Genomic DNA, 27,637 nt, shown 5'->3' on the forward strand with positions numbered 1-27,637 from the left:
AATCGCAATCTCTCCTCTATAAGATTTGATTGAGTCGATCCCTAAGTCTCCGGATTTCACGTGCCGTGATGTTGCATGGAATATGCCTTGGAACGCTCGTACTGGTTCTCTGAAGAAAGTTGCTTATTCATAGCGAGCTCATACCTAGAACTGAACGTACCACTACAGAATATTGGCATATACATGACTTGGTATGCGAGTTTTTTTTTCTTCCGTGCACTCCACTAGGTTGATCACTTGGATTTATTTCCAAGGTTGATATGCTGTATACTTCACTGCCTCACCGCTATATTATGCCGGTCAATAACATACGGCGGTGAGATGGACCCTGCCGTGCTGATCGACGCTTAGACCGGAGGCGATCTTCATGTCTGCCGATACTCTGTGTTTTTTTTCCTCTGCCCAAGTGCTAACTCCGAATTAACTTACCTGAACATCCCACGCCCCACAGATCCTGGAGTAGCGAGCTTGGTTGGCTGCCAGGGTCAAACACCTCACTTCCGCTCCCGAGCACCCCGCGAACACTCGGCCCACTCCCGATGAAGTGGCCAAGCACCAGCAATGCCGAACGGAAAGAAAGGGACGGTGCCAGCAAAGCCGCGCAGGGATGTGCTGGCTTCATTGCGTATGGCATCATTGGAAGGGATCTCTCGAGCTTCCCTGCCTGCAGGTACGTCGCACGGATGATTAGCCTATAAGAGCCACAGTCGTTGACAACCTACAGAAATCATGTCGTTGATTCTTGATTACCTTGGGCCGGTCGACCTCATCCGGGCAGCCAAGTCCTGCAAGCTCCTACACGAAATGGCGTATGACGATACTCGATGGGTACAACGACTAAAGCGAATTGGATGTTGGGATGAGTCGGATGCACGCAAACACGTGGAGCAAGTGTACGGAACCGTCGCCGACTTAGAAGTCGTTGAACAACATGAAATTGCGGAGGAGGCGGGTGTTGTAGCTCCGGCCATTGCAAGTGCTCGGATCGCCGGTTCAGAAGTCAATGTCATATCCGATGGGTTCGACAAGATAGAGCTGGGCAAGTCCGCCACACAACTTGAGCCTTTGGAAAACGAAGCGAGTGACCCTGATCTGGTTATCTTGCAGAATGCCAGGTCAGTTCGAGGTGAAGCTCGTCAGGAGTATGGAAGAATCCATGCCGCGTTAGCACCCCTTTACGATGACATCGTGACATCTGGACCATCTACTGAGAATCTGGTGTTCACAAAGTACAAAGACCCCCAGGTTCAAGCAAAAATGCTATCTCAATTGATGGCTTTTGCAAAGAGTGACATGACTACGGGCTGGGAATGGCGAGAAAGTCGTCTGGAAAGCACGACAGCCATGTTTGAAACCGCTGCGTTAAATGAATTCCGAAAAGGCTATGAGACAGACGATATTGATGGCCTCATGCGCAAGTACGCCCACATTCTGTATGCACTTAATGGTGGCCAATCAGCAGTCGATTTATTCATCCATCATAACCATTTGATGACTCGAAAGTCTGACCTTGGCACATTGGCGGACTGCATAGATGGTCTTACTGGACGAGTGAAGATCCAACAGACACAAAGCTTTTTTACACGCTTGAGTGTCGCCTATAATGAAGAAGTCTCAATTATGCATCGGGCCTTCCCCCCTGAATTACAAGTCGCATTGGCTTTCATGGAGAAAGTTGGTCAGGATGTTCTTTTCCCCTTCCTGACAGCCATTTTCGACGAACTGCATCGCATCAACAAGGAGTCCTACCTGACTGCTATCTCCCTGACCTTTATACAGTGTATGAATCTGTCCGAAACTCTGTTGCCCATACGGAACTCTGGCGAGAATTTCGACCACTACCTAGACTCTGTTGTGGCCAAGATTTACGAACCACATATCGACCTTTACCTAGCCGAGGAGCTGGACTTTTTCCGCAAGGGCTCCGAGGCAACGGTAAACGATTGGGATCGCCAGCTTTCGGAACAAGCTGCCTCGACAGAGTCCTTTTTGATGTCCAATGTCAACCGACAAGCCGACAAGCGAGATTTCCTTACATCATTCAAGAAAGTGATCATGATGCCAGTCAATATCCTTCCTAGCTTTTCCAGCAACAAGGCCAGCGAGGAAACCAAAGTGGAAGAAAGCACGGGGCCCGGTGCTTTGAAGAATTCCCACCGATTCTCCACGATCTCCTCGCCCTCTCCCCTTCCAATCGAAGAAGCCCCAAAAACAGAACTGGCGGCCAAAGCGCTGCTAATGAAGTCCAAAATGGAAGGTATTCGATCATTATTTAGTATTGAGATCGCACTGAGCCTTGTTCATACCGCCAAATCCAGTATTGAGAGAGCCGCCCAATTTGTCAGACTGGGTGGAGACTATGGCAAAGCAGCCAAGCATCAATGCCAGGCCATTTTTGTGGATCTGCTGCGTATCCTGGGCCAGCGCCATGTCATTGTCGGTTTTGATAAAGCTGTTGATCACCTATCAAACTACCGGCCCCGCGAACAGGAGGAGCGCGATCAGTCTGGGGTTGAGCCCCTGGTCACGTTCCTGGAGTTGGTCAATGTCGGTGATCTGATTCTACAGATGGTGGATGTATTTTACGAGCAAGAACTGATCGCTACACGTCTCACCGATCGCCACGATTTCCTTGACCCCGCTGTGAAGGAGAAAAAGAAATTTGAGCAGATGCTGGACGAGCGCGTTGCGGCTGGATTGAATAAGGGAATTGACGTCCTCATGGAGGAAGTCGACTACATTCTCGCTACACGGCAGCTAGCCACCGATTTTAATCCAGAAGTCTCATCGGATCCTCACCGACAGACCATGGATGTGGGAGTCAGTGATGTTGCGGCAGCTGTAGTGGATGTGGTGTCATCGCACACACAGATGCTGGTAGGCAGCACCGACAAGAGCACATTGGACGTGTTCAACCAAGAAGTCGGACTGCGTCTGTTCACCGCGTTGTGTAAGCACCTCAAGCGTCAGCGGATTAGCACCGAGGGATCCCTCAAGCTGATCAGGTAAGTCTTCCCCCACACCTCAGCCTTTCGTGATCCATGCTAAATATGCCTATCAGTGACATGAATCACTACTTCAAGTTTGTCCAGACCCTTCGAAACAGCGAGCTTCTCTTATACTTCAAGGCCTTCCGCGAACTCGCACAGATCTACCTGATCGACCCGTCCCATGCCAAGGAACTAGCGACGATCATCGCCGACGCCGACCGGTTCCAAGGGATCTGGCGTGTCGAGGAGGTGTATGAGTTTGCGGAGCGCCGAGCCGACTGGTACCAGGTCAAGCGTGACGTGGAACGAGCGATGTACGGAATTGGATGTAGCGTGATGTAAACAATGACTGATACCCGGAATTGCATAGCGTGATTGGTTGTATAGAGTTCCTTGCATCTGCGGGTATGTCAATGCCCGAAGTATATACGAATTGACTTTCTACACCCCAAATATTGCCAGTGGAACATGTTTAGACACTGAATTCCTATTTCCATTACCCATGATTCTTTCATATTTATAAAAAGAGGTACTCCGTCTCCGACTCATCCGCGGCGTAGCATCTGACGTCAACGGCGGCTACTGGAACACCACACCCCGTCTGAAACAACATCCAGACTTTCCGAGAACCAACAACCACACAAATCCGCATGCAGGGTCAAACCAGTATTCGAATGAAGATAGAGCGCGTGTCCCTGTTTGCCTGGATCTCAGGTACTCCTGCATCTCCACAGAAACTGGTCCATGTCCCAATAATCATTACGAGCAGATGTGACGCTGGAATCTTCACAGGTGAAAACCATGTTCCATTTTACTCTTAGCGCTGGTCTACCCGGCTGATCCTGGGACCTTGAAGGTTATATATGCACTAGTGGCGCGCCTGAAGAAAGGGTGGTCATTCACCCCTCTGACACACCTTTGCAGACTTGAAACGGGGCCTTTGTTCCGATTGCCAAAGAAGTGAATTGGGTGCTTGAATGATGTGGTGATCGGGGAATGCATACTTCATTAACTTCTTTCTGATTATTTTCCTTTCTTCTTACCTCTGTGGGGGTATCTCATGATCACCATGAAAACCTGCCACTTGTTAGTCCAATGGCTTTCTTTAATAGGATGCTTAGTTATGGGTGTCGTCGGCCAAGAGAAGATTGTCGTCACGGTCAAGACTACTGTCGAAGCAGCGACGACTGTCTATGAAACGCCTACTATCCCCAGTCCGGCATCCTATACCTCGCTTTCAGATTTCAAAGAAATCGTTCTGCAGGTCAGCAACAACTATCGCGGGAGCCACGAAGCGGAAGAAGTAGTATGGAACGAGACGCTAGTGAAATACGCTCAAAGTTGGGCGGAGACTTGTATCTGGAAACACTCGGTATGTACCTGTGCTAATGTTGAAAGACTCTGGTCTAATGGATTCACAGGATGGTCCTTATGGTGAAAACCTCGCATATGGATACCCCAATGCATCTGCTGCAGTGGAAGCTTGGGGAGATGAGGGCAAACTATACAACTTCAAGAAACCAACTGGGTACACTGAGGCGACAGGCCACTTCACACAACTGGTGTGGAGGTCTACAGAAGAGGTCGGATGTGCAGCTGTGAACTGTGGATATACTGAGGACCTTTCAAAAGTCCGAAGAGATGGAGACGATCTGGTCTCAAGGACGGATACGGACGATAGCTCGAGGGCGCAGGGCTGGTATGTTGTGTGTGAATACACGCCGCCGGGAAATGTGGTTGGAGACCATGATGAATACTTCAAGAAGAATGTACGGCCGAGCATTTCGTCAAAGACAAACTCAAGCGCATCAACCTCCGGATCACCGTCAACCACTGGAGCGGCATCTACAACCACGAGTCAACCAAGCGGAGGTGCAAATATGCAGAATAGTGTCGAATCGACTGTGGGAATGATGATTCTAGCCCTTGGGGTGGTAGGGGTGGGTATGAGCCTGTACACATAATACTTAGAGAATAAAGGAAGTGGAAACGGCGCGCGGTTTATTTCGTAGGGCATTTCTCATGCTTATCCACATTGCACATCAGAGCTTCGCAAACAGCTCTATCAATCAGATTTTTGGAGAGGCCCCGATCCTCGCTACACAGGACCAAAACACATGGGGGGCAGAAAGCCGAGCCTCAAGCACAGAGGACGCCGGAGAATAAAGGAACAAAAGGAAAATGTAAACACATTATATGCGAAAGGGAAAAGAAAGGGTTCGTCAACCAATGACCTCCTCGGTCTCCTCGATGATCTCCTCCACAATCTCCTCCACCACGGTGTCGCCTTGCTCTTGGCCACCGATGGGAGCATCCTTGGCGGCCTGGGGTGAGTCGACATCCTCGGAAAGACCAAGAGCCTCCTTCTCCTCGGCCTGGAGCTCCTTCTCCTGGCGCATCCAGGCAAGCCACTCGTTGAGCACACGCTTGCGGGTCTCGACGACAGCGGTGTTGGCGATATCCACGGCGAAACGGTCCTCCTCGTCGAACTCCTTGGAGTACTCGCGCAGGTTCTTGCGCACTTGCTTCTGCTCCTCCTTGCTGAGAAGGGTCGGGGGACGCGGGCGCCACAGGAACTGCTTGAACTTCTCGGTGGGGTTCTCGGAGAGGGTAGTTCCGGAGAAAGTGTGAAGGTTCCAGCCGTTTTCCATCTAAAAGACAAATTAGTAAAGAAATATATAGATAGAAAGAGCATTCTTACAGAGTGAGTCCAGACACTGGCACTGGTGACGACGTAGCGACCTGTGGGGTCCCACTCGACATCTGTGACACCGTAGTGCTCAACGGTCTTCATCAATTGCAGGTTGGCAGCGAGATCCTTCTCAGCCTCAATCTTCTCACCCTCGAAGTCCATGTCCCAGAAGTCAAGATCGAAGCTGGACTGGGAGTGGACGGTGGCCACAATGACGAAGCGACCCTTGGGAGACCAATAAATTCCGTTGCTGGTCTTCTTCTCAACTGTGCGCACGAGCTTGAAGTTACCGGCAGTGCTGCCCTTCTTCTCTGTAGCAAAGAACTGGACACCGGTCTTGGGGGGAGCGGCAGGACCGGCAGGGTTCTCACCGGTGGTGATAGCGACGAAGCGGGATCCATTGGGCTCCCAGGCGAAGTTAACAACGGTGTCCTTCAGGTTGTCAACAACCTCAACGGGGACACCCTTCTCCTTGACGCGGAAAATCTCCAAGTTGGTAGCCATAGACTTCTTAGACTTGGAGTGACGGTCGACCTTGACACAGACGTATGCACCCTGTGATTGCCAGTGCAGTTTGACATCCGACACATTGAACAAGTTACGGGTACGGACGATCTCCTTGGAAGGAACACTCATCATGGCGACACGGGCCGGGTTGCTGCCAATCTCGGGGGTCCAGAAGCAGAGCAGCTGCTCGTACTGCTTGACACCATCACGGGTGACGGTAGCCGGAGACCACTCAAAGTCGTTCACACCCTCGATCTTGATCGAGGTCTTGTTCAGGAGGTTCATGTTGGGCAGCTCGTAGATGGAGATCGACTGACCCTGGAGCATGCGCGCCACGTACTTCTCATCCGCAGACCACTTGAAAGCGGGCCACTGCACCTTCTTCTTGGGCGCAACCTCACCCTCGTCGGCGGGACCAGCGGCCAGATCGTGGGACACAAACGAACGGAGGGGCTTTCCAGTCTCAATATCCCAAACAATGATGTTCTTGCCATCTTCCTCGTAGGTCAGGATGGGCTGGCCTTCCTCGACCTGAATGGGGCGTGAGGACCAGGTAGTCAGGTAACCTTCCAGAGGAGAGAATTCAACGAGCTGGACGAAGGGGTGGGGGAACTGTTTCTGCTTGGAGAAGGAAGCACCACCCCAAAGTTGGACACCCTGGGGGTGGACGGAGGCGAGGAAGGTACCCTTGGGGGACCATTGGACGAAGAGTTGTGTCCAGTGTGCGCGGTCGACGACGTTCTCTGGGGGGGTTCGACTTGTTGTTCCAGAACACACCAACCTTGTCGTTGCGGTAAAGGGCGAATTGATCACGGGCGTTGCTATCTCCCATCCAAGAGCGCAGGTGCTCCTTCTCCTTGAACGCCTCGACCTGGGGCTCGACGTATTCATCCTCAATGCGACCTTCACGACCATAGCGCTCGATATCCATCAACTTGTTCACGGAAAGGGTGTGCTTCTTGTCGAGGGGGACACCGTGCAGCTGCTTGACGGCGGCGACGGCCTGTTCGGGAGTCTCGTACTCAACGAAAGCGAATCTATACACCATGAAAATCCGGTCTCAGTCAAAATTGTTCCCCCACAAATATAGATATTCCCATGATACGCACCCTTCGGTCATGCCCTTGTCGGTGACCGGCATAAAGACGGCATCTTCGGAGGCCTGACCAACGGAGTTAAGCTTTCTCAACAAGAACTTGATCAGTTTCTGGCGGGAGTCTTCGGGGACGACAGGGAGGCCGTCGATAACAACAAAAGTGTCCAGGCCCTCGTCGAGCTTGACGTCAAACTGCTCCTTAAGATCTGAAGGTCTGTTAGTGAGGAGGGGCATCGGGGAAAGTTTCTGCACACGCACCGGAGAAATCAATCTCCTCCTCTTCCTCCTCGTGGAGGTCCTGTTCGGACAGGGTATCGAAGCTGGGCGCCATGATGGGTGAGCGGTAGGCGACCGGGTGCAAGAAGTGGTGGATTGGGGGACTTCAAGGGAGATTTTCGGCCAGGAACACAAATCCACAAATCTTCTGCCAAGCGGGTTCTTTGTGCGTAGATCATGTGATGTAGCCAGAGCTGACTGATCGGCTGAGTCAGCCTCCCCAGACCAAATACGGAACAGATTGGCAAAACGGAAGTACGAACAAGTCGCAGTTGCTTCCGAGAGCTACAGCGGGGTCTATTGATACATGCATCTTTCTTTAGCTGTTTCTGTTGGTGACCTACTTATTTGGTTTATTTCGATCCATCGCAGAGCTTGATTCTCCTTCTTGCATTTAATTAATGCGGGCTAATTAGTGCTCTTTGTGCCTTCCCGGTCCCGACCTTTCTTCCCCCACCGCCGCGGGTCCTAAGCGCCAGTGCGACTATATCCACCTGACACCGTTGACGGCCACCTGAAGTACCTTCAACCCGTTGCGCATAATCCACGTACCCATCGTTGGCGATAAGCTTCTAATCGCATTCCAAACCTCCAGCTTTGCCTGGTTTCTGTACAATTCCAAAGGCGATCCACGATTGACCCGCCGACACGATGTCGCGTAGGTTACCTCGGCGTTGCCCCGGCGCCATTGTCGGGTGCTCTCTAGATGGCGCAGTTCAGATTTTAACGTGTCGCAATAGTTTCATCTGAGGTGCGCGATCGGTTTATCGAGATAATCGACTCGATTTTAGCGAAAAGTGATCTCAATACCATCTCCGAGAAGCGCATTCGCAAAGGTCTGCAGGAGGAAGTCGGCTATGACCTCACCCCCCAAAAGGTCGGTTTTTGCCCGAGATCGTGAACCACCAACAAACACGCAAATTGCCAAGGCATAAACTGACCAGGAATCATGTAGGCTGCGGTGAAGCAGCTCATCATGGAGCGATTCGACATCTACGCGGAGAAAAATGGAGTTGGCGAATCACCCGAGGAAGCCTCAGAGGAAACCGCAAACAACGGTCACCAGGATGGTGATTCTGCCTCCGGGGTCCCCTCGCCACCCCCATCCTCATCCCCGGTGAAGCGCCAGGCCGAAAGTGAAGAAGCGTCTGATCCGAGCGATTCCTCCCCTCCCCCGAAGAAACTCAAGCCGGACGCCGATGTTGACGCCGACGCCCTGTTTGCTGCTAAGTTGCAAGCAGAAGAAAATTTGCGCGCGCGACCAACACGAGGAGGAAATACACGACGGGCGGCTCCGGCAAAGAAAAAGAGCAAGGCCAAGGCCAAGACTTCCAAGAGGGTTAAGGCAGAAGATGATTCGGATGTCGAGTCTGGTTCAGACACAAAGAAGGAAGTCAATCGGACGGGTGGTTTCCATGTAAGGGTGGTATATGCTCAGTGTTCTTATGTTTCACTAACATACTGCAGAAACCTCTCAATCTCTCACCCCCTCTATCTGCGCTCCTGGGCGAGGCTACGGTATGTTTTGTTTCACGGCAATGGGATCTGGCCTTTTACTGACATGGCGTACAGCTGTCACGACCTCAAACGGTAAAGAAGGTCTGGCAATATATTCGGGAAAATGAACTTCAGGACCCGAGTGACCGTCGCCAGATTCGTTGTGACGATGCAATGCGCGCTGTCTTCAAGCAGGATCGGGTGCACATGTTCACCATGACTAAGATCCTCAATCAGAACCTATATAACCCTGACGAGTAGCCGTCAGTTGTTGGCTGGCTGTGCTGCACTCTCGGATCGGTTCAGTATCCGATGTAATGACTCTCATCCTTTCAAGATTGATTTCTTGGATATTTTTCTGCGATGCATGGGGATGCTGGCGTGACTCATTCAACCGTTTTGCCCGTCGAGGCTTTGGTATCTTCTGGCGCTTTGACTTCTGCTTTAATTCATTAAGATTTGCTTCTTGCCATCCAGCAGGAATTGGCTCTCGAGTGTTTATCATTATTAGCAATTGCATCTAACTTCTTCAGGCCTCAATTTCCATAGACTCAAAAGGCCGAATTTATGAACTTCAATAGTCAAGGCTCACAAACGTCGTGCCTTTTTCGTATCGCATTGGAACCGCGCCATAAGGATGTAAACGAGCGAACCTCCCGCCATTACGGTCATGTATTTAGGTCATGTGATAAATGTACCTCTTGAGCAGCTTTCGCGATGGGTGTTTCAGGTCCTCTTTCTACCAGATATCACATACCTCGTGGAAATAATGAGGATATAGAGGGTCTGACGGAAATGATCCTGCAGTATTGATGTAGAACCCCGTTTCGGGGTCGATCAAAGAGAATTAAGCTGACCTGCGAGGCGGAATAGGCCTGACATTCTACGTGGCCGTCTCGGTGAAGCCTTGGGTGCAGAGCCGACTGCATGCATGACCAGACTGCAACTGGATACCGTTGTCCAATGTCTAAGAGTTTCGCGTGAAGCTTTGAAAACCTCCCCCTTTGTCAAGATTATTCAAGCTGACTCTTGAGGCTGAAGAAAGACTGCTCGATAGAACACGAAAGGGTTGGTCTCCATCGTGGAATGTATTGATATTCATTATCTAATAGCTCCCTTGGACTCTCGAAGGAACCTTACGGATTGGTCTCTATCATATATTGGCCAGCACAATGACACCATCAATCATAGTCTCGGGTCAATATTTTAGCCGATCATGACGGATCACTGGCCCTACAGGTCTCCTGGGCTATTCAGATCCATGGATGGCATGGGGAGGTACGATAACCAAGTAGACGCTCTATTTGCGCCTGGCTGATATCCTTCCACTGATGGTCTTGCGGGTGGTTCTGTGACCCAGAGGTGCTGTCTGCAGATCGATATCGTTATATGACACCGCTCCTCAAATATCAAATCTTGTCTTTCGGTGCGATTGGGCCGTTTGAGTTTGACAAAAATTTGGTTCAGGCCGAATTCTGAAAATGCTTAGTGGGTGCTAGACAGCAGTGCCACATGCACGCAGTAAAGCGGTCATTTTCGGCACTGATATTGACTTCTATCTTATGTGAGAATTGTAGGTTCTCTAGTATTTATAACAAAAACCTCGCCTCCGCAATGGCTACGTACGTGTGAAACCCCCTCCATGATGTACTGCACGACCAAATGATTTGCGGTGGATGCGGCCCACTTCCCCAAATAGGAAGCTCCGCGCCATGAAAGCGTTGAGCGGGGCGGAATGGCCTCACAAGCCAGCCAAGTCATGCTGCGTTCTCTTCACCATATATCCATTCGGCCTTTGATATGCGGGGTCGACAGAAGCTTTTCACCTTCATTGCGAATGATCCGGTAGGCCTTCCCCAGAACCGCAAGGGAACCCACCGAGCATGTGCACATTGTCGCAAGCGCAAGCGGCGCTGCACTCACGGACCGAAGGCCTCTCGGCATCCCGAAACTCAGCTTGGAGATGTCCAAATAGTCAATACGGCGTCTCCACCGAGTGTGCATGAAGAGATCGTCTCCACGAGTCCTGGGTACTCTGTGGCTGTGCAACAGAATACCCAGCCACATGCTTCAAGGCCTCGTATAGATAGTGAATCTTGGTTCGTGGGCGAAATGGACCCTGCAAGCGCATTTTGGACTGCAGCAGGTTCATCAAGCCCCAGTCCACTTCGACGGCATGATGTCGGCATCTGGTTATCACCAGATAAGACATGCTCTGAGCTTGCAACTAAGAAACCCATATCAGGTGAATCTTATTTCAAACCTCTTATATCGACTGGTCTCCTGCCTTACCTGCAAGAAAAATGCTCTATTGTCCCAAGTCCTGGTGATATGGAAGGGCTTCTTCGTATCTACCTCGAGAACATCCATCCCATTTTCCCGGTTCTGGACTATGACGCATATCGAATGATGCCCGGTACCACCCCGGACAAAATTATTCTGTCGCAGTCAATATGCCTCGCTGCCAGTTTAGATCGAAAGGCCAAACAATTTCTCAACTTACCCACAATTAATGCATCTCGAAGCGATTTCTCTCTGAGCCTCTCGGATGCAATCACCACCTCAATAGCGGTGGGATTAGTGAGAGACAAGCTAGTCTTGATTCAAGCCTTGTCTTTAACTTCACTGTTCACGCAATTCTCGGGAGATCGACAAGAGTCAGCCGAGCTCTTGTATCGGGCCATTTGTCACGCGCATACCATTGGCCTGCATCATCCTTCCCATCCAGTGACACAACACGAACACATCTATAATCGAATATTCTGCTGTCTTTATGCTCTAGACATGCTTAACGCTGCATGTCTAGGTAGGCCAGTTCAATTGCATCGACGAGACTTTGGTCGTGACCTCCCATCATCCATAGCAGCACAGGAGGGCTGCTTCCAGCTTTTCCTTCGTACCATCGTTTTGTTGGAACGAGTCATCGAAATATACCGACCCTCCGAGATTGGAATTTGGAATGGGCCATTTCCCTCATTCGAGGATTTATTGCAGGAAGTGGGGACATCTGATACCCCTGTGCATCTGATCGGTAATGTTATCTCTATTGAGACATTGAGTCAAACACTAATGAAGTTTATAGCCACGGTAGAGGTCCTGTATCATGCAGTGGCCATTTTGTCTTGTCGGTTAGTAACTCCGGAGGGTATCTCTCAATCTTCAGAGTCGGGTCTGCGTCAAAGTCTCTCGGTATCGAGAGTCACATCCATCGTGGGAGATGAGTTTCATAACGAATTATCCTCGTTTCCAATCATCCCGTATGCTGTGGCTCTTTCCTTGCGGGTTGCGTATCACAACCTGCAACGAAGCAAAGTTCCGATTTTCCAGGCAAGAGCTCGAAAACAACTTGTTTCGAATTGTTTGATTTTGAGAGAATTGGGGGAGGTCTTTGTTTATGCCTCGATGATGGCGAATCTGGGAGAGTACCTGGTCAGCGAAGTGGATAAGCAAAATCAAGATCGAGGGTCAGGCACAAGGGGAAACAGTGATAATGATCTACCCAGAAGACATGCGGATATATTGACCGGTTAGAAGAGCTTCATCCCTGTTTGAGATCCTTGCTAACCTGGTAATAAAAGGTTCTGTAATGCAGCATGTGCAAGATTCGAGCCCTGCTGAGACTGTATACCAGCCATATGATCCGGGCTTATTGGATCCAATGTCTATTCTAGGAATATTTGACAACTTTGATTTTGATTTTGGGGTGATTGGAGGAATGAGCCAGATTCATGGCGCACCTGTTCCGGACGACCTTTAGAAAGAGAGATGATCGATGAGAAAAATGCATAATGTACAATGGATTATGATAGGAATTGATATACACAGGTCAATGCAATGCAGAAGAACAAACCAACTAACTACAGGCCAAGGATTTCGTTGGCCTTTTTCAAGACACGTCGCTGTCCGTGGTTGAGATTTTCCTCTTCGGCATTCCATTTGCCAAATCCAAAGGCACGCAGAGCCTGCTCATTCGAGTAGTTTTGAAGATCCTTAACAGTGGCACGGCCGATATGTTCACTCTCACCCGTACCACCGGGAAAGTCAGGCGGGGGAATGCCCTTCAGGAAGTCATTCTTCTGGCGTTTGACGTATTCAATATTTGCTTCCGTGACTGGACAGGCAGGAATGTACAACACGCTCGAGTCTCCATTCCCCTTGTGGACCTTGTCAACAGCGTGGATGGCTAATTTGCAGTTAGTAGCACATTTCATAGAGGCAGAAGCAAGGAAGCACTTACTGTCACAGTGCCAGGCAACATAGTCACCCGGTCCGATCTGGGGAACGTGAACCATCGTCTTCTGAAGCTCAAGGTGGGGGTGAAGGACCGAGTTCAGCTCTTGCGAATACCCCGGTGTAGCACCCTCCAACTTGCTAGAGGGTTTTTCTTCAAGTTGCCAGTTGGACGGCTCCAAGAAGGTATCAATCGCAATGCGAGAGCTCCCATCGGCTGGGGGCTGATTGATAGGCACGAAGAAAGGGCGGAGGAGTATATAAGCAGTCGCCATTGAGAGAAGAGGGTTAACAAGAAGAGTTCCTTCGTTCGGCCCAGTATGAGACATACTTAACCATCCTTGGAACATGCGGAACATGGAACAGGCTCCAGCACCATCGTAGAGGTTTGACATCACAGGAAGACGGCAGCTAGCTTCCCAAGGATTGTACTCTTCCCAATGCCCCTCGAAGATTCGTTGATAGACTTGACCCAAGCCGTAGCCATTGTCTTCCCAGCGCTCAACGCTTCCAGCATCGGTGTGAGGACCTAGTGCGAATCCAGCATCCCCGGGTTGACGAATTCGCAGACGATCTGCATAGGTGACTGGATGCACGGGGGAGATCATGGCGTCTGATTCGGATGAATGCCAGAAGCTCATGAGAAATCGCTGTGTCTCGAGCATGTTGGCGTGGGAGCGGGCTCGAACTTGAGGGCGAGACCAGTACAGCTCATACACCTGGGGATCATTTGGTGGGAAGGCTAGCCACGTTAGTATCCTCTCAGGGATAGTTAAGCATTGACAACAACATACCTTTTGTGCCCGGGTTAGCCCGTGCGTAGGCTTCAATTTCGTCTTTGTATTCCCTAGCTTCTGCCTCTGGGACCACACCACGGATGATGGCAACTCCTCGCTTCCGAAGCTCATCATGGAAAGATCTCGGGGCGGCATGGATATCGTTGAAGTTGATACTGGGGATAATATCTGACCCACGCTGTTCGATGGTCTCAACCTCGTCTCTGAGCTTACAGAGGAGACGGTCCCAGCTCCTTTTAAGCTGATCTCCGCGACCTGCGATCAACTTCTTTTTCTGATCTGCGAACCGTTCATCGAGTGGTGCGGCCTTTCCGTCGCCGGATAGCGAGACAAAGACGGAAGAGATGTCGCCCTCTTTTCGGGGTGTCTGGGTGTTTGTGGAAAGGCATTTTGAACTTGCTGGAAGGCTTCTTTTGCAAAATGGACGTGCCAGCTGGGTGGAAAGACCACCCCTGGCTTTCGGAATGTACATGACAGATTGTGTGATAAGGTTCACAATGTCGAAAAAAGGAAGATGGGTGAGCTGACTAGATAAGATGACCAAAGTTCGGGGGTTGTCTAGCTTCTTTTATGTGTCGGTGAAAGCACTACGTCGCCACTGGCGGTATAGCATCTATTCCGACATTAGCTTGTATACACCGTCGGGGAGGTGGCCAAAAACGGAAATGTTCGAGAGCTTTTCTGAAAGTAGAACGAGCCGACGCTGATCATTGGTTGAAGGGCGGAAGAATAAGCGGATTCCTGCCAAACAGGGTAGTCTACCCGCCTGGGACCGCAGAATGGCAATAGTTACTGCGAACCTTGGAAGATCTAAGGTCTTGGAAATTTAATCCGATGAGGTCACTAGACTGATAGATTCTTAGGAATTTCCTTTCACTTACCTTCCCAGCTTCCAAGGTCACCTCTTTGTTTGTCTAATTAATAGCCAGACACTCTTCCTACGTTCCATTGCAAATTGAACATATGACAGCGATAGAGCGTTCATGTAGGAAGCCAACCTACGATTGCGTCTTGATCTACAAGATGCCCTAGGCTCAAATCTCATTTTTATAGTCTTAAAGCCAAGGTAGCGCCGGTTTTAATTCAGTGGATCTATGGTAGTGTATAGCCTCCATCAACAATAAGGTCAGCTCCGGTTGTGTAACTGGAAGCATCGGAGGCGAGGTATAGATAAGCTCCCTTCAGCTCTTGCGGTAGCCCTTCTCGACCCATGGGGATTTTATCCCTCCACATCATCTTCGTTTCAGCATCAATAAATTGAGAAATCTCCGTCGCAATGTAACCCGGAGAGACGGTATTCGCACGGGCAAACCGAACCCACTCTACCGCAAGCGACTTGCCTATTGACAGTTAACAGATGGCTCTGTGGTAAGTGAGGACTGCATCACAAGTGGATAACATACAAAGGTGAATAACTCCAGCTTTAGCGGCATTATAGGCAGCCTGGAGCTGAGGAACGTTGACGATGCTGCCACTCATTGAAGCAGTAGCGACAAAGCTGCCATAAGTGAATCCTTCAAGAGGTAGTCCAAATATATTGGTGTTCTCTGCTTTCTGGCGTCTCCAGTGAGTTGCTGCTGCTCTGGCACAATAGAAAGTTCCATCCAGATCTGTCTGGGTCACATTTGAGTAGTGGTCGAGTGGGGCATCCACCATAGGCCCCTTGGTCCATGGAATGCCAGAATTGGCAATGAAGATGTCGAGCCGACCTTGGAATTCACGGACGCATGTTTCAAGGAGCTTTTCGATCTCTTCACTTTGTTTGATGTTGACTTGATAAGCGCGGCCTGATCATGAACAAACAATCAGCTCAAATCACAAAGTGCTGAATCAGCCGATAACCTACACTGAACTCCGTAGGCTTTCTCAATGTTTGCAGCTTCTTCAATCGCTTTGCTATTGCTGTTGTACCAAATGACAACATTGGCGCCGGCTTCAGCAAGAGCATGTGCAACGCTCAACCCAATACCCGCGCCTGCTCCTGTGACAACCGCAGTTTTCCCTTTCAATGAGAACATCTCCATCACACTAGCTTTGCCTTCAAATGTGTTGTTGCCATGGCAGAAGTTGCCCTTTATAATGGGATGCTCTGCCATTGTAGAAGTGATTTTTAGCGAAAGCTGCGATTTTGTAGAGTATTTGAGAGACAGAGAAACAACACGATGTTTGTGGCGGGGTTCTTGTGCAGCTTTTAAATAGTAGGCGGAATGCTATCCCGTCTAAATCTCCTGCACACGACTTACGTGGCATTGATGCGGGAAAGCTCCTTTATGAGGCAATTCCATTCAAGAATCTTTCAAGACATGCCACGGCGGAATAGTAAAAGTCCCCCATGCGGGCGGGGTTTCCGAATGCGGGAATTGCGCCTTCTCCACTCTCCGCAATATATACAAGAAACTGTCCAGTTGTCTATACTTTATTCCAGTGGTCACAAATGGGTGATGTAGATACTGTTAGGATTGTCCGTTGTAAGTATGGTGTGTCGTACGTAAAAGGTCACAAGCAGATATGTTCAAAATGTGATATTAATATTTAGGTAATTCATTGCTTCTCGTAGAAGAATCCATCAAAAATGGATTTCAGTAAGTTTCCATCATCATCTCATTAGGCAACTTGTTAAGGTTTACTTTGGTGGTGGGAACATCCTTGTCTTGCCCATCACAAGCACCGCGGTGATAATCCAACACCTCGAAGTACCTTCAAGCTGTTAATACAAAATGCAAACCCAAAGCGGACAGCTGGAAACTTACATATTGGTCTTCCACTCGTCCGCTGATAGCTCTGACTCCAAAAGAGACCAACTAAGTTCATTGTCAAAAGCGGGTTCGTCTTCAGAGTCCTGGTATGTTGACAGGTATGGATGCATGAGAGCGTCGGCCGCAGTTATTCTCTTTTCCGGGTCGAGATTGAGCATTTTCTCTAAGAGATCGATTGCTACGAAAATTAGCATTGAAATACGGCAGTTACAAGAACAATCGCTGATGGGAGTGCGTACCTTGAGGGTCAGCATCTTTAAAGCGAGATGAAAGTGGACATGGCTTCGGTTCAGGCAGATTTTCCACAAATTTCAATGTCTGTAACTTGTTGTCAGCATCTAACCGTATACATCAGGTTCACGGTTGGATCATACACTCTTGCTATACACTCTTTCCATGACCTCTTTGGGTGGTTTGCCCAAGGTCTCAGCGATAAGAGTAAATTGGTGCACATGGTCTTTTCCAGGGAAGAGCGTCTCTCCTGAGATCATTTCCGCCAAAATGCACCCGACACTCCAAATGTCTACAGCATAGCTGTATTTCTGCCATGTCAACATGATCTCTGGTGCTCGGTAGTATCGTGTAGTGACATAGCCGGTCATTTTGTGGTCCTGCTCTCGAGCCAGTCCGAAATCACATATTTTCAAATCGCAGTTGTCGTTGATCAGAAGATTGCTAGGCTTCAGGTCGCGATGAATGACGCCGGCTGAATGGAGATATTTTAACCCTCGCTGGATCGGTCAGTGATAGGCTCTCGGAACCGACTTGAGTGAACATACCAGCAGCTGATATGTGAAGAATTGCACGAATTGACCCTCCAATGACTTTGACCTAGACCGGATGACATGATAAAGGTTTGTTTGGATGCAGTCGGTCACAATATATCTGCAACAGACGTTAGTCACTTCTTTCAATGTGGAATTACCAGGGGTGTCCCACAGGTCCTCTGAAGGAGAGATGAAGATATCTCTCATGTTGATCAACTATTGCAATCGATTAGCTTTCGTCATCACGATTCCGACTATTAATCCACGCACGTTGTCATGTCGCATATTACTTAACAGATGAACCTCACGATAGGCGCGCCTGGCCACCCCGGTATGCTCGAACGGCTTCGCTATTTTCTTTATCGCGACTGTTTGGTTTGCCACCGTATCGTGCGCTGAACTGTTGGGCGTCAGTGATTGATGAGATTGGAGGTCTTATACGAGGGGATATACCAGACTATGCCAGAGGCACCAATGTCTCGTGGTTTCAAGTCCGAATACCTATTGGTAGTTTCTAGGGTTGTACCCATAATTTCTTGGGTTACGAACTGTGCCATTATTGAGGGGTTGAAGATAGGGCAATTACTGGGGTAACTCAATTGAGTGTACACAGAAGAGGAGTAGTATGGAGTACAATTATATTGTTGTCTCTATGATGTCATTTTACCTGTCCAGTAATGGTGTTTACATCATTGATTGGGAGCTTACATAGGTTGTACATCAGAACAAGATGCCTGCACATCAGGATAAAGATCTATATGACCTTGGAAATCTGGCCCACGGGGCAGTCTATTGCAAACTTGATGGCGTGCCGATTCCACAGGGCTGCACCGCCCCCCTCGCACCTGCAATCAGGTTCAGGTCCACCGTGGACGCCCCGCCTGTCCAAGTTTAATACCGCAAGGTCTTCCGGCGAATGAGATTCTTCGACCAGATCCACACAGGTGGCAACATTACTCAGTACGGGTATGTACTTAACGCATGTGGGTGCGTCTCGTTTCACGGAATTTCTACAGTATAGCGTGCTCCCCATGCAAGATCAATGTCGAAGATTATGTCATCACTGCCAGCACTACACTACAGGCACATTATCTCTTCTTAACATGATACAGGAAAAAGACCACTTTGCTTGACATGACTGCTTGAAATGATCGTCAAAATTGGTTCATCAATTCGCTAACTAGCAACTAAGTGATAATCAAAAGATGAAACATAACATAGATCATACTACGCTTGCATCAAGAAGATCTAGAAAGACAATCGAACATCAATGGTGGGCACTGAGTCACGATTGGTATCCGTGTCGTTTGACCCCTCGAGCTCAGATACTTCAGCGGTCATGTCCTGACCATTTGGAATTCGCTCGACAACATCATCATCAATCATTATTTTCATGCCGTTTGGTTTGAGATGGAACAGGTGGACTCTGTGATCTCGATTGAAGTTTTGCTTCTGCGAGATCTTGTCTACCAATTCATTGGCAGTGGGCTCGGTCAGGTATACCGCGGTGTGATAATCATCCTTCTGTACACCATTTTGGTGGAAACGGAGATACAAACATTTGGCTAAGTCTGTATGAGTATGAATCTCGTCTTTGTGTGGCGAGGAAAGCTTACCTGGTGCGTTTGACTTCGAATCAACATCCATCAATTCGGCGTCCTCAGTGGATATCATCGGCACTGCAGGGCTTGTGTGTGTTGTTGTTATACTGTCTGAGGGATCTTCGCTACCAACACTGCTGGAATATTGCCCTGAAGGACCACTGCGGCCAATCCACTCGATATTCTCAGCGTCACGTTGCGGCCCGGGTAGCTGGGGATCGACCGAGCTCTGCGACGTATGGCTAGATGCGCCAGTTAAAGTCGATGGCGGTGTCACAATTTGCAAGTGCGGTTGACTCTTGGTGGTTAAGTGAGTCTGGTCTTCCAAGAAGACCGGGAACAGATCCGGATCATCCTTGTGTTCACCCCGAAGACAAAGGGTAGTCACAGGTCGGTTGGAATAGAATATTTGTTGCATTGATGCCAACTCCGCATCCATTCGACTGCGCAATTCAGCCTTTCGCTCCTTTTCCGGGATCTGGTCGTTGCTATAGACCGAGCGACTGCCCCGTTTTCGCTTTCCAAGGCTGTCCCCACTTTCAGCTTTGAGAAAGTCCTGCTTGCGTTTTTCAATGGCTCGTTTCAGCTGAGAAACGTCGTTGAACATTTTCCGCTCAGCTCCATGGTCGCGGAATAGCTTCACATAGCAAAAGCTCGACTCAGCAGTACCTGGAAGGGCCGTCTCGGTCTTAGCACAAAGTCTGAGAGGGGCCCCCTTCACGCCCTTTGAATGACTGAAATCCGTTGAGAGGAAATTAAATCGGATCCCTATTGTGCAACCTGATCTTCCCGTGCTAGGATTTGCACACCATGTCACACAAAAGCCATCAAGCGATGTTCTTTCTAGATGAACAGGATAGCTTGGGTCTTTATTTCCTTGCACTAAATCAACCATTTCTACCGCATGCTTATTTCCATTCTCCTGATTCCCCTCATGGCCCCGTGCCCCCGTCCATAGGCTCCAACAAGCAGCAGGGTTTGCTACATGCTCAGGCTCTTCGAAGGATACGCGGACCGAGGTTCGATAATGGACCAATCCGTTGACTAACGGAGGTGTTGAATCGCTTACCGATAAAGTATATTGGTGCCCTTTATTGAGGTAGGTCACTGGGGTGTCATTTGGATCATGAATCATCGCTGTGGGTGTGTTCAATGTCACCTGGTACCTGAAACTGTCGGTCTATTAGCTTGGATCCGTTAGTATGGGCTTAGTGAAAAGCTTACTCGTTCTGACCCTCGCTAGGAGAATTGTCGACATTTGTCTCGCTCTCTTGTGGAACATTGAGCTGAGAGACCAATGGTTCCTGGTTACCCATATCACTCGGAAGAAATTGTTCGCTTGGTTCATCGAGAAAACCATCGGCCAGGTCGGAGTGAACGAATGCGCTGGGTGGATACGCGGCGCTCGGGTTACCCCAGTCCATGCTCTGAGACTCTCTTGCAAAGAATAGTGGGTCTAAGCTGTCATAAGCAATTCCTGCCGGGTTTCTAGGCAGAGGGGTAACTGCAAATTGTTCGAGAAGCGTTTTGGGTGTCAACAGATTTGACCCCACGGTTGGGGTGTGTAGGTCTCCGGCGGGGCCATGATACAATTTATTCAAGTCATCGAAAATATTATTGTTGTAGGCAGGTGTTTTCGGCGTAGGAAGACAGTGATCATCGAGAAAGGGCGTGAAACGAAGGCTAGGGGTGATCTGAACGTGGTTCTGATCGGGGTTTATGGCGGGCCTGCAATGGAAAGGAATTGATCGATGATTAGCCCATGACCAATATTCTGGGGGTGCGAGGATGAGTATGCGGGGGTGGTATACCCTGCAAGAGAATTTTGTTTGATGGTGGGACGGACCACATCAGCAAAAGCTGCTTGAAATTGATTGATGAGACCCTCTTTGGGTTTTTGCGCGTTCGGTCTAGATATGGTTAGTTTCACGGTGGTGAGATAATAGGCTATTCATGTACCTGTTGCCAAACATGTTTGATCCGGGCAAATCGGTCTGTTATGGTGTCAAGCTGTGGGAAGCATGAGAGTAAATAGAGAACATCGCAAGAGGGGCCGAAAGTTCGATGACATCAATTGATAGCTGCAATGTATTCCATTTTAGGACCGGATGTTATCCGCCAGTCACATCATTCTGGTGCCTGTAAATTATCCAATGAGAGTGTCTTCTCATCCATGTCAATAGACCTGAGCCCCACCATTACGTGGAGAACCAATGATACCTAGGTATCGGTCGGTGGCGTCCACTTTGGTTTGATCAACACAATGCTCCACTGCCTTGTGGCGACTTTCAAGGTTTCTCTAGAATCTTCGTATTAATCGCCCGAGAGTACCCGTTGCTCATGATATTGGGCCATTTCGTCGGCTTGCATATCCGGCCAGCAGGCCAATCATGAGCAGACTCTAGGATCATGCCCCTGGCCTTATTTATCATGCACCTTTATCTAATTTATGAGACATGGGTCCCTTGTTCAGAATACAATTGCCTGTCCTATGTAAAGCATTCGCCCATCTGGGCAGCACCGTGATAGATATATATATCTTGCAAGATATAGGCATGGCAAAGCATCTCATCGGCCAATGTAATTTATGTCTATATATAACCAGGTCGCATACTGATATAACCTTATATTATATTCTTCTGTTCTAGTGGATAACTCTATCGTTCAAGGTCCAGAGGAAAATCATAGCTATCACCTTGGCACTAGGCCCAAAGAGGTTTCGAAAATGGCCCCCGGGGCTATCTTAAATGCTGCTGAGTCGATTGTGTCAACAACCTTGGAAAGCCTGCTTTACAAGAACTGCTTGAGAAGACTAGATCTGTTGTTACTTTTTGGACGATCATTTGTCTGCCACACATCTTCAGGAAAAGGAACGGGTTGAGCACATACATCGGTACATTCTTGACTCCGAGATTTGCCCTATTTCCATGTAAATTTCGGGCTTGGCGAATGGGGCCACTGTCTACAAGGCTGCAACGAGTATTGCATGGCAGATTATCCCCGCCGACCGGGAACTCCTCTCAACAAATTCCCGTATTCAATACTCAAAAGTTTCCATATTCATACTCAATAACCTTTTGGCTAAACCTCGTTCCGGATATGTCAGCCAAAACTTTCATCGTCACTGGTGCCTCTAGAGGTGAATAGTCATTTCAATCAATCGCTCATATCAGCATTTCACCCGAGGTCCTTGAAAATCTAACTCATGCTGTCCACGTTACAGGTATTGGTCTCGCAATTGCTAAGTTTCTCCTCACCGCACCTCAATGCTACAACGTTATTGTGATTGCCCGCAGTTTCGAGCCCCTCCAGAAGCTGAAAGATCAGTTCTCCAAGCAAGTTGAGGTGCTGAATGGCGATCTTGCGGATTTGACTCTCGGCCAGAAGGCCGTCGATCTGGCTCTGAAGTCTTTCGGGCGTCTCGATGGATTGGTTCTCAACCACGGCATACTCAGCCAAGTGGGCAAGATTGCCGAGGCGGATCCGGAACAATGGAAGCAGGGGTTTGATGTCAACTTTATCAGCTTGGTGGCCTTTGTAAGTTAAGAGTACTGATATTATGCATGCTGGAGATTGTTAGACATAGGGCTGTTCATGCTCATATTGCTGCAGATCAAAGCTGGACTTCCTGCGCTTCGCCAATCCAGGGGCAGGATCATTTTCACTTCGTCTGCGGCAGCCGTCTCGGCCTTCAGGGGATGGGGTCTGTACGGCGCAAGCAAGGCTGCCATGAACCACTTGGCCATGAGCATTGGAGAAGAAGAGCCCGACGTGACGGCCGTGTCAATTCAACCGGGCTTGGTCGACACCGAAATGCAGCGCGAGATACGGGAAGATCTCGCTACCACTCTGGACCCTCAGTTCCATGCGATGTTCACCACAGTCCACAAGGAAGGGGAATTGCTGAAACCAGAACAGCCCGGTCATGTCATTGCAAAATTGGTGATTGATGCGCCGAACTCATTGACCGGCAAATTCCTATCGTGAGTTTTTGCCCATACTTGCTCTACGATTGTTCGCACACAGCTGATAAGAAAAAGATGGAATGATCAAGCTCTGGAAGCCTTTCAATAGACCACTGGGGCAATACAGTCGATATATGCTGCCATAGGAAACGCTTACGTGACATAAGCGGCAATTACTGTTAAGAAGCATTAGGTGCAGAGCACGGCATACCGAACCGTTTGATGGGGGTTCTGAGATTCGTTTCAATTGGGTATTCATTGAGTGTCACGAATGACCTTATCGTGTTATCGCGTTATATACATGATGAATAGTAAACGTTGTATCTGTCTTATACAATGACAGCAGTAGCACCATCAAGAAATTCAATTCCGTCAAATTTAGTGCTTAGCCTGCTCTGTGTGGTTGTTAGCATCAGTCCTGACCCCAGAATCACTAAGAAGGTCCGCTTACCCTTGTGCACATCGGCCTTGACGTCGTGGGACTTCTCGTCCTTCTTGTCAACGACGGCATCCTTGGCAGCAGAGGCACGAGTGCTGATCTTGGCGTCGCTGTCCTTGGCGACTTGCTTGTTGGTCTCCTTGGAAGCCTCGGCACCGGTGCCCTGAATGCTCTCAGAGACGTAGTTGGCGGCGTTCTATTGAAATGTTAACAAACACTGGGCACTAGCACAGTTGTTGAACATGATCACCCACCTTGACAGTGTCCATGGTGAATAAGTTGGAGTTTAATGAATTGAATGGTTTGTGGATGGTTTGAAGTGGATGGTTTGTGGATGGTTTGAAGTGGATGGTTTGTGATTGTGTTGTGAATGAGAAAGGATTTGATTCCGTCGAGAACCAGGGCTATTTATACTTGGGTGGAAGCAATATCTCATATCACGACTACGTCATCGTTCCAAGGTGAAGCCTCAACGTCAACCCACATCCCAGTTTTACCAACCACGGTAACCGGTCATCATGATCTCAAACTAGGTTTCCTTGAATTGATAGGATGTAACTCAAACTTGGCGCGATGCCTATGAGCGCAATCCACTCAGAATTGTTTGCCAGTCGTACGATTTATGACCAAAAGATCCACCTCTCAGTCCTGTAGGCCCGGCCCGATTACATAATACTTCCCCGGGAAAATGGCGGATCGTCCGTACGACTACCTATTCAGCTGTCGAGTGACGTCGGAGATGGAACCAGGTCTGCTCATGGAGGACTTGAACACGGATCTGGTAAGCCCTTTCACATGCGGTACTTTCGTGGGGCCAATCTGTCTAGTTGGTCACAAGTCACCTGTAGACAAACTAATGATTTGGATGTCCTATGATGACCTGGAAGTTTCGCTCCTCGAGTAGAGCTCACAGAGGGGAAAAGGCTCGTATGAATACTAGATACTATTCACAGAGAACTGTATGGTTGTAGTTTCTTTGTGATTTAGGACTTTATTTGATGTCTATCTAAGTGCATGGAATAATTTGGATGTAATTTGGTTGCAATTTGGAGTTTCCCCGCTGCACCTGCAAGATGACCAGGAACAAATGAGATCGCAACCCTTGGAAGCTTAGCATGTTGATTATTTCTCATGAAATTCCAATGAATCTAACAATAGTGATAAATCTTGAACGGCCATGCCCAGGTGGGTGGAAGAAATCGTCTTACTATTTCGAGCAAAGCGAGCAACATATATATCGCAGGCGTCGATGCTTGCGATCGCTTGTGATCGCGTTTGCCTACATGAAATAACAGATGACGGCGATTTGAGCCCTGGAGTATGGAGACCAGAATAATTTGCAGTGAACCTATTTCCCCAAGGTAAACTGGTGTATAATCTCTCTGTAGAATGTCCAGTCAATCAAATGCATATGTTAATGCTATGGTCAGCGGAATGGATCAGTCAGCGACACAACTTTTTCCGCACCCCACCAACAACCCCGAGCTCCTTAGCTCAAGGCCTGTCATTGCTAATTGGTTCCTGGGTCGGTCTCGACTGCTGATATCCTGCTATGACTGACAACGTCCCCGCCGCCTCAGAGTCATCAGGACGAGGTCGTGGTGGTCGCCGCCGCGGTCGCGGAGGGGCTCCATCGGGCCAGACGGACGGCCCACGCAACGCAGGGGGTGCCGCTAGCAGGGGATCCAAGCCTCGCGGTCGAGGAGGCAAGGGCACTGGAGGTCGTGATACCTCACAGGCGGTGGATGGGTCTCAGGCCAAGGATACACAGGCTGCGCCAGCTCCAACTGCGACGCTCGGTTCAAAGGCTCTCCCGGCTGCCACCGACGACGCCGATGACGGGGAGGTGTGCTTCATCTGTGCTTCGAAGGTCGAACATACCTCTGTATCCCCATGCAATCACCGGACTTGTCACATTTGTGCGCTGAGACTACGCGCGCTGTACAAAAACAAGGGTTGTGCGCATTGTCGTGTAAGTTTCCCCGGTTTTGGCCACGAGTCATTCGCAACTGCTGATTTGTAGGAATATAGACCGAGTCAAATTTTGTTATCTTTACCGACGATCCCGTTCGACGATTCGAAGACTTTGAGAAAAAGGATTTTGCCAGGACGGATGATAACCTTGGAGTTCTGTATGAAAAAGATGAAATCTTTGAGGACACTGTCTTGTTACTTCGCTACAACTGCCCCGACGAGGACTGTGATGTGGCTTGCTTGGGGTGGCCGGATTTGCATCGCCATGTGAAGAGCAAGCATAATAAGATTATGTGGTACGTTCCCATACATCGCTGTGCATGCGGACTAGATGACTGATTGCTATTCTTCTAGCGACCTTTGCACTCGGAACAAAAAGGTGTTTACCCACGAACATGTCCTCTTCACGAGAGACGAATTGCGCAAACACGAAAAGCACGGCGACGACAAACCAGGCGCGATCAACCAGAGCGGATTTAAGGGACACCCCGAGTGTGGCTTCTGCCGCCAACGATTCTATGGAGATGATGAACTCTACGCCCACTGTCGGGAGCGCCACGAACGCTGTCATATTTGTGACCGACGCAATTCCAACCGCCAGCAACAATACTATGTCGATTATAATGCCCTTGAAGACCATTTCCAGCGTGACCATTTTGTGTGCCTCGACAAGGAGTGTCTGGAGAAGAAATTCGTGGTGTTCGAGTCCCAAATGGATCTTAAAGCACACCAAATTGAGTCACACCCGGACGGCGTCTCGAAGGATATTCGAAGAGATGCACGGCTAGTCGACCTCTCGGAGTTTGATAATATGCGCAGCCCATATCAGCCACAACGTCAACGGCGTGGTGCTGGTCGAGGACGAGACCCCAATGCTGAGCCATTACCGGCCTCGAGTGCACAGACATTATCGCGCGCTGAGCTTGCTTTTCAACGACAAATGGACATTCAGAGCGCGCAGTCCGTTTCAACGCGTAGCTTCGGCGGCCAGCTTACCAGAAATGATACTCAAACAGTCCAAGCCCCACCCCGGTCAACCGGTGCTACACCAGTTCCATCATCCTCACGCCCTAGACCTCCAGCTGCGGAGCTTGAGAGCCTTAGCCTCGCCGCTGATCCAGAGCCACTTGGTCCACAAGACCAAGCCCGCAAAATGCGCCATATGGCAGTGGTTGAACGAGCTACTAGTCTCCTCCGCAACGACACAAATAAGCTTGCCGAATTTCGCTCCAGAGTGTCCAGTTACCGAACCTCTGCCATTTCAGCCACCGAGCTCATCGACGCATTCTTTTCTCTGTTTGACACATCCAGCTCTGATCTGGGCAAGCTCATCAAGGAACTCGCCGACATTTATGAGGAAGACTCCAAGCGTACTGGTCTCTTGCAGGCCTGGAATGATTGGCGAGCCATCAATGAGGACTACCCTGCCCTGCCAGGTCCCGGTGGACTTTTGCCTGGCATGTCACCGGGCACCGCTAACACTGGCGGCAGTCGTGTCTTGCGTCTGAAGTCGTCCACAGCCCAGTCCTCGCGGTCCGCTGTTGGCCGGAGTGGTGCTATGCCGTCACCATCCTCAAATCCCTTCCCCCCTCTTGCTGCCTCGGCTGGCCCTTCCACCCGTCGTAACAAACCTGCTGCCTCCACTCCATGGGCCGCTGCCGCCCCATCACCTCTTTCCCGCCCATCTATTCCTAATGGACCCGTTCGCTCCTCTTCTTCAGGCCCATCCACACCTGCTCGTGCCTTGCCGGCTAAGACCAGTGCTGACGCCTTCCCGGCTCTCCCCGCAGCTGCCCGGCCCAACGTGATGATGGCCGGCAAGACGCGTGGCTACGTCCGCTGGGACGATCGTCGTGGGCCAGCCCCGACTGCTTGGGGATCCAACCCCTCTTCTGGTCTTGCTTCTCCCGCTGAACCGGCCGATGCAGACTTTGACGATGACGCTGGTAACGGGTCCAAAAAGGGTAAAAAGAAGAAGGGCAAACAGACCCTTTATCACTTCGGATAATTTGGGATACCCTAGATACGTGTTGCGGCCATCCTAAGGTCC

General features: G+C 49.6%; 12 protein-coding genes across 12 annotated transcripts; 6 read left to right on the forward strand and 6 right to left on the reverse strand.

Moving 5' to 3' along the window:
• Window positions 1-561: 561 nt before the first annotated feature.
• Window positions 562-3,332, forward strand: N7503_009292 (uncharacterized protein; the record flags this gene model as incomplete). Its single annotated transcript, XM_057068839.1, has 3 exons — window positions 562-670; window positions 725-3,005; window positions 3,062-3,332. 3 exons carry the CDS (start codon window positions 562-564, stop codon window positions 3,330-3,332), a joined length of 2,661 nt encoding a protein of 886 aa, XP_056919694.1.
• Window positions 3,333-4,113: 781 nt separating this feature from the next.
• On the forward strand, window positions 4,114-4,954 carry N7503_009293 (putative extracellular SCP domain protein Pry1; the record flags this gene model as incomplete). Its single annotated transcript, XM_057068840.1, has 2 exons — window positions 4,114-4,362; window positions 4,412-4,954. The coding sequence occupies 2 exons, from the start codon at window positions 4,114-4,116 to the stop codon at window positions 4,952-4,954; spliced, it is 792 nt and encodes a 263-aa protein (XP_056919695.1).
• A 258-nt stretch (window positions 4,955-5,212) lies between these two features.
• EifCb (translation initiation factor eIF3 core subunit b) lies at window positions 5,213-7,616 on the reverse strand (the record flags this gene model as incomplete). Its single annotated transcript, XM_057068841.1, has 5 exons — window positions 5,213-5,641; window positions 5,692-6,932; window positions 6,967-7,226; window positions 7,299-7,491; window positions 7,544-7,616. 5 exons carry the CDS (start codon window positions 7,614-7,616, stop codon window positions 5,213-5,215), a joined length of 2,196 nt encoding a protein of 731 aa, XP_056919696.1.
• Window positions 7,617-8,113: 497 nt separating this feature from the next.
• N7503_009295 (SWIB/MDM2 domain protein) lies at window positions 8,114-9,487 on the forward strand. Its single transcript, XM_057068842.1, has 5 exons — window positions 8,114-8,219; window positions 8,302-8,438; window positions 8,517-8,978; window positions 9,029-9,079; window positions 9,134-9,487. Exons 1-5 carry the CDS (start codon window positions 8,213-8,215, stop codon window positions 9,317-9,319), a joined length of 843 nt encoding a protein of 280 aa, XP_056919697.1. The 5' UTR covers window positions 8,114-8,212; the 3' UTR covers window positions 9,320-9,487.
• A 1,371-nt stretch (window positions 9,488-10,858) lies between these two features.
• N7503_009296 (uncharacterized protein) lies at window positions 10,859-12,589 on the forward strand (the record flags this gene model as incomplete). Its single annotated transcript, XM_057068843.1, has 1 exon — window positions 10,859-12,589. The coding sequence occupies one exon, from the start codon at window positions 10,859-10,861 to the stop codon at window positions 12,587-12,589; it is 1,731 nt and encodes a 576-aa protein (XP_056919698.1).
• Window positions 12,590-12,915: 326 nt separating this feature from the next.
• Window positions 12,916-14,557, reverse strand: N7503_009297 (DUF1479 domain-containing protein; the record flags this gene model as incomplete). Its single annotated transcript, XM_057068844.1, has 3 exons — window positions 12,916-13,241; window positions 13,296-14,030; window positions 14,083-14,557. 3 exons carry the CDS (start codon window positions 14,555-14,557, stop codon window positions 12,916-12,918), a joined length of 1,536 nt encoding a protein of 511 aa, XP_056919699.1.
• Window positions 14,558-15,177: 620 nt separating this feature from the next.
• N7503_009298 (putative carbonyl reductase) lies at window positions 15,178-16,181 on the reverse strand (the record flags this gene model as incomplete). The annotated part of the gene is made up of 3 exons (XM_057068845.1): window positions 15,178-15,425; window positions 15,489-15,872; window positions 15,932-16,181. 3 exons carry the CDS (start codon window positions 16,179-16,181, stop codon window positions 15,178-15,180), a joined length of 882 nt encoding a protein of 293 aa, XP_056919700.1.
• Window positions 16,182-16,664: 483 nt separating this feature from the next.
• On the reverse strand, window positions 16,665-18,165 carry N7503_009299 (uncharacterized protein; the record flags this gene model as incomplete). Its single annotated transcript, XM_057068846.1, has 8 exons — window positions 16,665-16,782; window positions 16,836-17,019; window positions 17,081-17,159; window positions 17,216-17,572; window positions 17,621-17,726; window positions 17,781-17,824; window positions 17,879-18,008; window positions 18,062-18,165. The coding sequence occupies 8 exons, from the start codon at window positions 18,163-18,165 to the stop codon at window positions 16,665-16,667; spliced, it is 1,122 nt and encodes a 373-aa protein (XP_056919701.1).
• Window positions 18,166-18,813: 648 nt separating this feature from the next.
• N7503_009300 (uncharacterized protein) lies at window positions 18,814-21,182 on the reverse strand (the record flags this gene model as incomplete). Its single annotated transcript, XM_057068847.1, has 5 exons — window positions 18,814-19,173; window positions 19,225-20,381; window positions 20,434-20,937; window positions 21,021-21,119; window positions 21,169-21,182. 5 exons carry the CDS (start codon window positions 21,180-21,182, stop codon window positions 18,857-18,859), a joined length of 2,091 nt encoding a protein of 696 aa, XP_056919702.1. The 3' UTR covers window positions 18,814-18,856.
• A 1,126-nt stretch (window positions 21,183-22,308) lies between these two features.
• N7503_009301 (SDR family oxidoreductase) lies at window positions 22,309-23,196 on the forward strand (the record flags this gene model as incomplete). The annotated part of the gene is made up of 3 exons (XM_057068848.1): window positions 22,309-22,348; window positions 22,433-22,746; window positions 22,822-23,196. 3 exons carry the CDS (start codon window positions 22,309-22,311, stop codon window positions 23,194-23,196), a joined length of 729 nt encoding a protein of 242 aa, XP_056919703.1.
• Window positions 23,197-23,552: 356 nt separating this feature from the next.
• N7503_009302 (uncharacterized protein) lies at window positions 23,553-23,917 on the reverse strand (the record flags this gene model as incomplete). Its single annotated transcript, XM_057068849.1, has 3 exons — window positions 23,868-23,917; window positions 23,626-23,809; window positions 23,553-23,569 (listed from the first exon to the last, which is right to left on the reverse strand). Exons 1-3 carry the CDS (start codon window positions 23,880-23,882, stop codon window positions 23,553-23,555), a joined length of 216 nt encoding a protein of 71 aa, XP_056919704.1. The 5' UTR covers window positions 23,883-23,917.
• A 1,248-nt stretch (window positions 23,918-25,165) lies between these two features.
• Window positions 25,166-27,595, forward strand: N7503_009303 (E3 ubiquitin-protein ligase HEL2; the record flags this gene model as incomplete). The annotated part of the gene is made up of 3 exons (XM_057068850.1): window positions 25,166-25,585; window positions 25,645-25,883; window positions 25,942-27,595. 3 exons carry the CDS (start codon window positions 25,166-25,168, stop codon window positions 27,593-27,595), a joined length of 2,313 nt encoding a protein of 770 aa, XP_056919705.1.
• Between the last annotated feature and the right edge of the window lie 42 nt (window positions 27,596-27,637).

Source organism: Penicillium pulvis (genome assembly GCF_028828015.1).
Source record: "Penicillium pulvis strain IBT 33274 chromosome Unknown contig_7_segment1_segment0, whole genome shotgun sequence".
NCBI classification, from domain to species: Eukaryota; Fungi; Ascomycota; class Eurotiomycetes; order Eurotiales; family Aspergillaceae; genus Penicillium; species Penicillium pulvis.